This window comes from Globicephala melas, chromosome 1 (genome assembly GCF_963455315.2).
Source record: "Globicephala melas chromosome 1, mGloMel1.2, whole genome shotgun sequence".
Lineage (NCBI taxonomy): Eukaryota > Metazoa > Chordata > Mammalia > Artiodactyla > Delphinidae > Globicephala > Globicephala melas.
In genome coordinates, this window is record NC_083314.1 from 137,270,851 (window position 1) to 137,283,586 (window position 12,736).

Below are 12,736 nucleotides of genomic sequence, written 5' to 3' on the forward strand. Positions count from 1 at the left end.
CTAAACCTGTACCCTTCTTTAATGAATGTGTTGTTTAATTTCCAATATTGGGAGATTTTCCTGTTTTCTTTCTGTTAGTGATTTCCAGTTGGAGTACATTATGGTTAGAGGTCATATTTTGCATAATTTCAATTTTTAAAAAATATGTTATGGTTGGTTTTATGACCCAAGATACAGCACCATGCATACTTGAAAAAAATGTGAATTCTGCCGTTGTTGGGTGGAGTGTTCTATATTGTATGTCAATTAGATATAATTAAATGACTGCGTTCTTTAGTTCTTCTGAACCCTTGTTGACTTCTTGTCTACTGATTCTATCAGTTACTAGGAGAGGGTTGTCGAAGTCTTCAACTATAATTACTTGTTTTTCTATGTCTCTAGTCAGTTCTGGTAGTTTTCATTTTGCAGCTCTTTTAGATGGTGTATACACATTAAAATTGTCATGTCATCTTGGTGAATTTGCTCTTTATTATGTAATGTCCCTCTTTATCTCTGGTAATTTTCTTTGCCTGAATTTTACTTCATCTGATATAATATAGCCACACCAGTTCTCTTCTGATTAGTATTTGCAGAATATATGCTTCTTTATTCTTTTACTTTTAATCTACTTATACCATTTTATTTGAAATGAATTTCTTGTAGATAACATATAGGTGGGTAATTTTTTTCATTCTGCCAATATCAGACATTTGATTGGTGAATTTAGATCATTTATATTTAATGTAATTATTGATTTGTTAAAACAAAAGTCTGCCTATTTGTTTCCTATTTTTCACTTTGTTTTTTACTCCTCTGTTTCTCCTTTCCTGTCTTCCTGTGGGTCACTTGAACATTTTTTGAGAATTCCATTTTAATTTATCTATAGTGTTTTTGAGTATATCTCTTTGTATTGTTTTTAAGTGCTTGCTGTAAAGATTACATGCTGTGAGTACATAACTTATTGCAATAAGTATCAACAGTTTACCACTTTAGGTGGAATACAGACACCTTAAAACTCTTTAAGTCCTTTTACCTTCCCCTACTTTATAATATATAATTTGTCTTAAATATTACCTCTACAGACATTGAGAACCACCTCAGACAGTATTATAATTTTTCTTTTAACTGTCAAACATGATTTGTTAAATTCAAGAAGAGAAGATTAGTCTACAGTATTTACCCATTTATTTACCCTTTCTGTTGCTCTCTCTTTCCTAACTGAAGAACTTTCTTTAGCTATTCTTTTAGAACTGGTCTGCTGGCAAAAAAATTCTCTTAGCTTTCCTTCATCTAAGAATGTTTTATTTCACCTTCTTTTCTGAAGTATATTATCACTGGATATAGAATTCTAGGTTGACAGTTTCTTTTATTAAACCCTTGAAAATGTTGTGCTACTTCTTTCTGGCCTTTCTAGTTCCTGTTGAGAAATCTGCTGTAATTTGAATTGTTGTTCCCCATGAGTAATGAGTTGTTTTCCTCTGCATGCTTTCAAGAAGTTTTCTTTGTTTTTATTGGTTTCAGAGATTTGATTGTATGTCTTGGTGTTGAATTCTTTGGATTTATTGGGTTCACTCACAACTTCTTGAATCTGTAGGTTTTTCTAGTACCAAATTTGAGAAGTTTTCAGCCATTATTTCTTCAAATATTTTTTCAAGTCCATGTTTTTTTCCTTTCCTTCTGGTACTCTTTGGCACTGATTGCACAACTGACAGATCTTTTGTTATTCTAATATCAGTCCCTGAAGCTCAGTTGTTTTATCTTTTCTCAATCTATTTTCTCTGTGTTGTTCAGATTGGATACTTTCTATTGATGTCTTCAATTTCACTGATTATCCTGTCATTACCACCCTGCTACTGAGTTGCTCTATTGAGTTTTTTGTTTACATTATTGTATTTTTCAGTTCTAAAATTTCTCTTTGGTTCTTATATATATTTTCTAGTTCTTTGTTAAGATTTTCTGTTTAAAATTTTTTTTGAGAGTATAATTGTTTATCAAAACATTTTCAATAGCTGTTTTAAAATCTTTATCCTATAATTCCAACATCTTTATCATCTCAGTATTAGTTTCAACTCATTCAATTTGAGATTTCTTTGGTTCTTGGTAACATGAGTAATTTTGGACTATATTCTGGACATTTGGTGTATTTTGTTATGTGACTCTGGACTCTATGTAAATCTTTTATTTTAGCAGATAGTCAATCTGTTGATATTCAGAATGTTCACTTTTGTGGATTGTGGTTCAAATGTCAATTTAGGTTATAAAGTCTTTGCAATACTATACTGGTCTACCCCACTTATGTGTTGTCCACCCCCATAGGACTCCAACCCACATTCTCATCAGTGCAGGCTGGAGAGAATGAGGATGGGGACAAAAGATTGGGGCCCCTCTGAGTAGGGTAGCCTCTTTCTTACTGGGAGTGGGGGGAAGTCAGTGATCTAACCATATCATCTCCATGGGATACAGGTGCCTCCTTATTTCTGTGGAGTGGTAGAAATCAGAATTTTGCCCACTGACTACTTCAAGGAGTCTCTTTACTGCTGTTCAGGGGTGATAGTCACAATTCAGCTCATAGAATCAGCAGGGAAGGGGCACCGCCTTATTGCAAAGGTAGGATGAAGGCAAGTTTCCATGCATCTTCTTCACAGCTCATAGAATCAGCAGGGAAGGGGCACCGCCTTATTGCAAAGGTAGGATGAAGGCAAGTTTCCATGCATCTTCTTCACTGCTGTAGCCCCTCATTAGGATGTGGGAGGGTCACATCTCTTATGGTATTTGTCTCCAGAAAAGGAAGGTAGAAAGGTTGAAATGTTCTGTCCTGGTGGACCACCCTTTATCTGGTCCTTTGACTACAGAGAACAGGGTTTTATTGGTGTTACTTTTTGTATGTGTCAGTATCATGATGATGAGGAGGAGTAAAATGAGATGCTTTTACTCACTCTTGTCTGGAATCAGAAACTTTGTCTGTGCCCTTGTTTTACCATTAAGATAGATATGACTAAAGAGGTTACATGATTTGCCTCATGTCATAAAACTGGCCAGGGATGAAACTGAGGCTAGGGTCTTATCTCTGGCCCAAAGATTTTTCACCAGAAGTGTTAAATTTTATTTTATATAGGTTTGCAATGAAATATTTTTGGCTGTAAAAAAAATGGAGTTAAATGGTGTGATTTAGTGGTAATTAAATTTACATCCCAGCAATTTGGAAACATTAAGTACCTATCATTAACTACCTATCATTGCCTATTTATCTATCTTTACTTACCTATCTATCATTACCTATCAGCTATAACATTAAACAAGGACTTGGACGCAGGACTATTTGACTCATATACCTATTCTCTGACTTATGCTACCTGACTTTTCAAGATGTAGTTAGAGGATAATTGACTTATCCAGGGGTTCATTTATCCAATAGACATTTATGAAGTGCTTATTATATGACAGGCACAGTACAAGACAGTGTATGCTGAAATGTGTGTATAAACTTTTGGTAACCAAATGAGATATCATGAGGTGGGATCACTGTGAATGGGAAGCCCTGGGGATAACCTCTGTAGAATGTTGAAATAAATTTGGCTGAACTGGAAAGAAATGTTAGGCAAATGGTTATATGGAGTAAAGTGGACAGGAGGTTTTTAAATGGGAGGAAGTGACATGAGCTAAAACAAAGTGAGAGGGCCGTGAAGAAACTGGCCTATTTGTATGGCATGATGGGAACCATGAACCATTCTTGTTTTTCCCCTTTTTTTCTAAACTTCCTCTACCACAGCTATATGTGCATGTATTTAAATAAGAGAAAATCTTATTGGACTAAAGTGGGAGAATGGTAGATAAGGTGGATAAATGTATTATGAGGATATACATTAAGCTGCTTGTAATAAAAAGGCCCCAAAATACAGTGGTGTAAAAAAAGAGTGAAATTTATTTCTGTCTCAGAAGTGAGTTCAGATGTAGGCAGGAAGACCAGGGTAGGAAGGCTGCTTTGTAACACAAGGTCATCCAGAAACCCCAGTTCCTTCTATCATGTTGCTCTCGTCCTACAACATCTTCATGTATGAGTTCCAGTCCATGGAAAGGGGAAAGGAGCAGGTGGTGAGAAGCAACTTTCCTTTAAGGACATGACCCAGAAGATGCACACATCACCACTACTTACGTCCCATTGGCCACACCTGGAGAAGCTGAGAAATGTGGTTTTGATTGGAAAGTCATGTGGCCAGCTAATATTTAGGGAGCTTCATCACTCAGAAGGAGAGAGAGAGAATATCTTCATGCTTTCAGTTAAGGATGAGACATACAGAGAGAGTTAGGAAGAGCCCAAATTTATGACCACCGGCTAGGCACTAAATCTCTGTGCTTCTTTTTCTGAAAACAAAGAATACATTGTAGGGTTATTATAAGAATCAAACAAGTTCATGAATATCAGTTTACTGCCAGGGTGCCTAGCACATAGTTGATGCTTCTTTCTATATCTACCACCCTCCTCCTTTCTTCAAAAATTTATAGTAACAAACTCAAGGAAAAGCCAGTTGAGGTTGCATACCTTGTCTGGCCTGATTGCTGCATTAATGGGCTGCATTAATCCACTCTCTGGCCACTTCCCCTCCATTCCTTTGTCCAGATCTAACCAGAGTCCTTTTGCTAAAATATACTCCCAAATATATCAATAACAATAAATAATTTTATTATTTATTTTAGTATTATGGTTACTTATCACCACCATCCCAACGATGGGAATTAGTAATATCCCCCATTTTATAGATTTGGAAACTGGGACACAGAGAAGTTAAATAACTTGACCAAAAATCACATAGAAAGTGAAAGCAGAAGCTGGATATAAATGGATTTGTATGACTTCAAAAATCCAAGTTCTTAAGCACTCACTGCCCTTACCTCTCCTATTCAGTTTTCTAGTTGCAAACAAAACAAGATCCAAAATATTTCACTTGACATTTGTATATCCTTGGTCTAGCTCACATTACCTTGCCAGGCTTGTTTCCCCTCTCTGTACACAAATGAGAAGGTATTTTTTTCCCAGAAACCTATCCTAGCCTTTGGTGTCCTTATGTGCTTCCTGCTTTCCCCCATTTAATAATTTATTGTACAGAATGGTAATAATAAGAACTGGTTACTTATCTGTATGCTCCATTAGATTGGGGGCATCTTAAGATTAAGGACCTGTACCTCCAGCACCCAGCCTTGACCAACCACAGGGTTAGTGCTCTCTAATGAACCTGTACTGCCGTCAGAAAACAGAGCTCACTTGTTCCTGAAAGCCCACATTTTCCTGTCTTTGCATTGGTGTATGCTATTCCCACAGCCTAAAATCTTTGCCTTCACAACACATATCCTTTTGCAGGTACCCACACCTTCATTTACAATCTGGCCCAAATATCAGCTCCTCTTAGAAGCTTTCTCCCGTACCTGGAGTGGAATTCTTCTCTTCTTTCAATAGCGTCATGCCCCTTGCTTCAGCATTATAACATATATCGTCTTCCACTGTGCGTTAGTTTTTTTCTGTAGTCAGCCTTCCCCGAGAGGCTTTGACACTTCAGGAAAACACCATAGCATATTGATCTCTGTATTGCCCTCACATATAACATAGCAATGTCAGAAGGTGCCTGACAACTGAATTTGATTTCCACAGGCTGTTCCCAGAAACCTAACATAACCCCAAGAACTACCAGTGAGAGCAGTATTCTTAGCAGGAGTTCAGAGACCCCAGGGGACTGGTGAACTGCATCTATGCATAAATGTATTCATGTGTACAGGGTTTTGCTTTACCAGATCCATGACATACTAGATTTTTGAAGGATTTTATGACTTAAAAAGTGTAAGAAGTGTTATGAAACTTTATTCCCTATGTCCTTAGGTTTCTTTTTGGTGCTTTATTGGATAGAAATGCTTTGTAACTATAAAAGCAATACAAATGCATTGAGTGACATATTTTAAAATACAGTTTAGCAAGTGAGAGAGAATCTTAGCTCCTTGAGCACAGAGCTCAGTGCTGGTGAGTGTTCAGAGGAACAGACCCTCTCACCTACTGCTAGTGGGAATAAGAATTGATACACTCTTCCTTTTTTCCTTTTTATGTTTTCCTGTCTTTGTTCTGTTGGCTTTTGAGTTTAAGAACTTAAATTAAGTAGAATCTTCCTCAACTTTATATCTCATGGTTCAGTCTCTTGTCTCACTAACTCACCACTTCTAATTTTTTTTATTCTAAACATTTATTTTGCTCTACTTTATTATTTAAGTGCTTCATCTTACATTTGGAATACTTATCGTTCATATGAAATTTCCTGTAACCTATTACTTTTATTTGCCTTTTATAGCTACTGTGCTATTCCTTTTCTCTTGATCTTTCTATTTTCATTTCTGATTTTAAGCCTGTTTTAGCCTCTTGAACCACCTTTTTTTTAATTGAAGCATAGTTGATTTACAATGCTATGTTAATTTCTACTGTACAGCAAAGTGATTCAGTTATACATATATACAGATTCTTTGTTATATTATTTTCCATTATGGTTTATCACAGGATATTGAATATTGTTCCCTGTGCTATACAGTAGGACCTTGTTGTCTATGCATCCTATTCATAATAGCTTGCATCTGCTAACCCCAAACTCCCATACCATCCCTCTCCCACACCCTGCCTTAGCAACATGTCTGTTCTCTATGTCCGTGAGTCTGTTTCTGTTTCGTAGATAAGTTCGTTGTGTCAATAGTGTCATATTTTAGATTCCACAAGTAATATCATATGGTATTTGTCATTCTCTTTCTGACTTACTTCACTTAGTACGATAATCTCTAGTTCCATCCATGTTGCCACAAATGGCATTATTTCATTCTTTTTATGGCTAATACTCCATCGTACATACGCACCATATCTTCTTTATCCATTCATCTGTTGGTGGACATTTAGGTTGTTTCCATGTCTTGGCAATTGTGAATAGAGCTGCTATGAACATAGGGGTACGTGCATCTTTCTGAATTATAGTTTCGTCCAGGTATATGCCCAGGAGTGGGATTGTTGGGTCATATGGCAACACTATTTTTAGTTTTTTTGAGGAACCTCCATACTGTTTTCCATAGTGGCTGTACCTTCTTACATCCCCACCAATAGTGTAGGAGGCTGAACAACCTTATTTTTAACCTCTTTTTTTCCCCTTACACTGTCTTTTTCTTAAGAACTTGTTTGTTTTTGTACATCGAAATGTATTCTCTACCTTACAAAGTCTTCTCAGATGACACTGGGACTTACATTTACCTCCAAGTAAAGCCATTGGCACAGTGACTGGCATGGTTACTTAAGAATTGGTAGACATCACCACCGTTGATACCAGGGCTGCAGGAGGTCCTTTGATGTATCCATGTTTACGCAGTTGATCATGCCATAAAAATGTTTGATGTAGCTCTGTCGGACTAGAAATATACGTGGGCAGAGAGTTGGTAAGAGGTGAAACTCTGTAGAAGTTCATTTCAGTAAACACTACTGGAGGGCCAAGTCCCCTCCAAGAGCAAGCTGAGATTCCAGGTCGTATACATTGTCGGTTAGGAGTCCTTTAGCTTGACCTGAGATTTTCAGCCATTCCAAAAATATTTTTACTGTACATTCTGAAATAGTCAAGAAATCCTTTCTGTAAAACCTAAGAAGTTCGTCCAGGCATTCAGCGTGAGGAAATAAAAAGTCTTGATTTATATAGACCCATTCCTGCCATTTGTTAGAACAGGATGTGCACTTTTAGAGGCAGACTAGACGAAGATGGAATCTTGGCTCTGCTCTTTCTAACAAGACAGACTTACTATGCTAGTGATGAACAAACATGGATGGAAGACTGTAGACCAACAAAACAATGGAAGGATGGAGTTCAGGCTTGGTCTTTAATATGGGAGCAGGGTGGTGGAATGAGACTAAATCAATAGTATTTGCTCTGAAGGGGTGACACAGTCCAGAGAGCTTGAGGCAACATGGGCGAGCGTAAGTGCATGGCAGCTGGGGAGGTGGGGCCACAGATACCTGGAGGAAATGAGCACTTCTGTTTGATACCACAGCCTTAGTAAGACACAGCCCTGCAGTCTGCAGGAATGGGCAGGTCTACTTAGATTCCTCTCTTGAGTAAGCATGTCAGGGAAGACTTTGATTTATGACCCTTGACTGCGGTCCAAGCCGTATTTGCACATACCTGAACATTTGTGTACACTCCTGACACACCCGCACACTCTTCCATTCTCTCTGTCTCACTCTTCCTCTCCCAGCTCCCTCACCCTCATTCTCACATTCATTCTGTCACATCCACTAAACTCTAAAGTCCAAGCACCATCTCAGCTTCATGGCTTTGTTCTTAAATCTTACATAATGCTTGGCAAATTTCACCAACACCCAATAGCTTTGTCACCTTGGCTAAGTTACTTCTGCTAGGACTCATTTTTCTTACTGAAAGACAAGGAAAATCATTATTACCATAGGGTAGTTGTGAGGTTAATGAAATAAAATGTGAAAGGTGCTTATCATGGCACCCAGTAGACGTGGTTGTCTGTGACCACCAGCTCCTGTCTCTCGCACATCATCCCTGTGCTCTTGTCCTGTCTGTCACATGAGCAAGTGCTTCCATATCCCTTTGCACACAGAGCCCATTCATTCCCCAGAGGCTCGAGTGGCTGTCTGCCAGGTACCAGGGAACAAAGTGCCTTTCACATCACTGCTCTCATTCTTCTTCACAGAACCCTTTGAGGGAAGAATAATTTTCTCCTTTTATAGCTGAGGCTCCAAACAAGTGAGGCGACTTTCCCTGGAGCTCACAGCTAGTCAACCATAGAGTTAAGATTTGCACATGGCTCCAGAACTAGTGTGCTCTTCTCCATACCCGGTCCCAGCCCTATAATGAATTTTCTGTCACCTAGAACATGTTGAGGAAGGGGACATTCTCTCCTGGTTAAACAGATATGATTTACTAAGAAGTCCATGTTCACTAAACATATCTCAGACTTCTCTGGTGAGTCACGTGTATGAATTCTCTCCCTTCACTAGATTTTAAGATGCTTGCAGCTAAAGACCTTGTTTATTTTGTTAAGCCTTTAGGCCTTATTCTCAGGACTAAGGGTGGATACTCACTCAATTCAAGGAAGTTGAACATATGAATGAATGTTTATAAGGAATGTCTATGTCCTGTAGTGGATTCAGCCCGAGTCTAGTGGAGAGGAGGAGAAATGGAAACAGGTAGAAACATCCCCATCAGACCATCAGACCTAAGTGCACACACAGGTGTGCAAACACACTCCCTCCCCCCATCCAAGCTCCCACAGCTACACAAACCCTCTATTCCTGGACACACAGACATATGCATATTCTGTGACTATTTTACTATCTTTCAGTTTGTGAAGAAATATGGGAACCTTTTTAGCCTGGAATTTGGTGACTTGCCTTCAGTTATTATAACTGGATTGCCCTTAATCAAAGAAGTCCTTGTCCACCAGGAGCAAAAGTTTGTGAACCGCCCTATAACCCCTATTCGAGAACGTGTTTTTAAGAAAAATGGTAAGTTTCTTGACTAATATAAGATGTGTGCGTTTGATATTCTTGTAGTCTGTGAAAGGTACCTTTGTGACTGTAATTCTCCAACACTCCCAGGGACCAGGCCCATCATAAAATTCCTGCCCCTAAAAGAAGATGAGTGGGGCTTCCCTGGTGGCGTAGTGGTTGAGAGTCCGCCTGCCGATGCAGGGGACGCGGGTTCGTGCCCCAGTCCGGGAGGATCCCACGTGCTGCTGAGCGTCTGGGCCCGTGGGCCGTGGCCGCTGGGCCTGCGCGTCCGGAGCCTGTGCTCCGCGGCGGGAGAGGCCACGGCAGTGAGAGGCCCGCGTACTGCAAAAAAAAAAAAGTATTTAAAAGAAGCTGAGTGGCCACATTTCCCTGTTACAGACACCCCCTCAGGGAACCTGGCAGGGTTAGCCCTAACGTCAGGGGTTTGAGAGAAGCTGCATCACCTGCATGAACCCACTCTGGCAGCTCTAATTAGTAAGTATTCACATCACTCAGTGATGTGATGTGTTTTTTGAGAAAGGCAATGCGTTCTCGCTCTCTTTCTGCTGTCCCATTCAGGTCTCTTCCCTAGGAAAATGGACGTGGATCTGCTTCCTCCTGCTGATGATGTAATCCCTTCTTGCCTCTAGTTCCTTATGCTCTATTATTAAGGCTGTGCCCCACAAGGTATCTTAACCCTTCCATCTGTATTAGAAGAGTTTGGCATGAACACTTAAAATGATCATTAAATAAACGAACACATTTAAAAATCTAAATGAAAAACTCAGATTTATTCTTCTACCAAAGCACCATATTTTTCAGGTGCTTCTCAATTCCTCTTTGAAATATTTCATCCATTAACTCTACATCCATTCACTCTATTTATTATCAGCCATGTGAAGCCCAGTGCTAGGCACCAGTGCCAGAGCAGTGAGGAGAATGACAAAATCCTGTTCTTCTGTAACTTACATTCCATTCATGAAAACAATATCAATTACTCTAATAATTTCAGGCCTTAACTGTTATGAAGATAAGAGCAGGGTGCACTTCTTAGGTGTATCTAATCTAATTCAGAGACTCAGGAAAAGCTAATGTAAGTAAATGACAAGTGTGAAGAAGCAGTCAGTCAGAGGGAATAGAGTATGAAAAGTCTCTGAGGTGGCAAGAATGACAGTGAATTGAGGAATTGAAAGGTGGCCAGTGTGGGAAGCACAGGGATTAAATGGAGATAATTAAATGGAGATGAAGGTGCTGAGTTTGGCCAGGAGTAGTTCATGCATCTCCTTGTTAAGGATGTTGCTTTTTATTCCTAATAATAGTGAAAGCTCTTGAACGGTTTCAGTAGAGAAAGGAATCATCGTACTTACGTGGTACATTTTAAAGACTTCTTCAGGCTGCAATGTCAAGAATGGAATAAAGGGAGCAAGAGACTGTTGCAGCATTTTAGGTTAGAGAAGGTGGTGGCTTGAACTAGGGAGATGGCAAGAAATGACAGTACAGTAGGTTAGACCAGGAGAGTGGCCGTGAAGATATATGGATTTAAGATATTCAGGAGGCAAATCCAATAAGACATGATGACCTAGACAGAGAGAGAATGAGGTATTGAGGTAGATACCCAAATGGGTAGGTAAAGGAAAGGAGGAATATTTGGAGGAGGGCAAGGTGTTGGCTGGGCTGGGTGGGGAGTTGTATATGGAGCAATCATGAATTCAGTTGTAGAAATCCTGAGTTTGAAATGCCTTTAAATCAGCAGAGTCAAGCAGACACTTGTATGTATGTCTGGAGCTGAGGGACAGAAAGAGCTAATGAGATTTTCCCAAAAATGGAGCATAGATAAGGGGAGAAGTGGCTTGCAGAACTTGAATGGAGAACTAGATCATTTTGAAATATAATAGAAGATGAATTAACAAAAGATATGGTAAGTTCTCTGCAGTCAGAGAATTAGGAGGAAAATTGGAGAGTGTCACGTCCTGGGAAAAGAGAGAAGAAAGAAGTGCCTCATGCTGCTGACACATCAAGATGACGTTGAAAAGGATCCTGAACTGGACAGCAGGGAAGGCCATGTCCTTGAGGTGGTAGAGGCCAAAGGCAGATATTAGAAGGAGTTGAAGAGTGCTCTGGAAGTGAAGAAATGAAGGAAGTGTGGCCTCACCTGTGTTGTGAAATAAATGATCATCTATTGAACACACCAAGATGTGTTTTTTTTCCCTTTGCCTGTGTTGTTCTTTCTGCATAGATTTTTCACTCTTCCATGCTCTTGAATGATTCATTTATTTATTTATTTATTTTGCGGTACGCGGGCCTCTCACTGTTGCAGCCTCTCCCCTTGCGGAGCACAGGCTCCGGACGCGCAGGCTCAGCGGCCATGGCTCACGGGCCTAGCCGCTCCGCGACATGTGGGATCTTCCCGGACCGGGGCACGAACCCGCGTCCCCTGCATCAGCAGGCGGACTCTCAACCACTGCGCCACTAGGGAAGCCCCTGATTCATTTATTTTTTAAGGTCCAGCTTAGACAGGACGTCTCCTAAAGGCCTTGCCTCCTTATGAGTATGGATTTTTGTCTAATCCCTAAGTGCATTCTTAGTATGTTGCATAACATAAATACTTACAGTTACTTATGTGACAAGTAATCACAACATGGGCTTTGGAGTTAGGCAGAACTGAATTTGAATGCCTGTTCAGCTGCTTACTAACTCTGAGACCTTGCGGAGTTTCCTTTTATCCCTTGTGCCTCAGTTTCCTTATCAACAAAATTGTTGGGAGGGTTGGCAGTTATGATAGGACCTACCTCAGAGAGGTTCTGTGAGTGCTAAATTACACAATGCATTAAAAATGTTTAAGTGTCCGGCATTAGAAGCAGTCAGTAAATGCTAGCCACTATATCTATTGCTTTGGGATTATTTCTCTGAATAGTTTTCAAGCGCCTTAATGCCCTTCTCCTTCCTTCCATCTGATGCATTACCCCCATGGCTCTTGTTGGCTTTCTTTTCATAATGTTGGCTTTCTTTTTCCCAGGCTTGATCATGTCCATAGGCCAGGTGTGGAAGGAACAAAAAAGGTTTGCCCTGACAACACTGAAGAGCTTTGGTTTAGGAAGGAAGAGCTTAGAGGAGCGCATTCAGGAAGAGACCCACTTCCTCATCCAGGCAATAGGAGAGGAGGACGGTGAGTGTATCATAGGACAGGTGCAGGGAACTGTGGCTCATGATTAATAAGAGTCTACGTGCCTGTCCTGCACC

At 39.9% G+C, this 12,736-nt stretch overlaps 1 protein-coding gene across 3 annotated transcripts in view; it reads left to right on the forward strand.

Annotated features, from left to right (window-relative positions):
- CYP2J2 (cytochrome P450 family 2 subfamily J member 2) overlaps positions 1-12,736 on the forward strand; it is a 31,592-nt gene that overhangs the window by 1,277 nt on the left and 17,579 nt on the right. For 2 of the 3 annotated variants that reach the window (XM_030870330.2, XM_030870333.2), the window contains exons 2-3: positions 9,349-9,511; positions 12,513-12,662. In XM_030870330.2, the coding sequence (XP_030726190.1) occupies positions 9,349-9,511; positions 12,513-12,662 (313 nt within the window). The remainder of the gene's footprint in view (positions 1-9,348; positions 9,512-12,512; positions 12,663-12,736) is intronic. The other variant, XM_030870331.3, reaches the window with a different exon arrangement.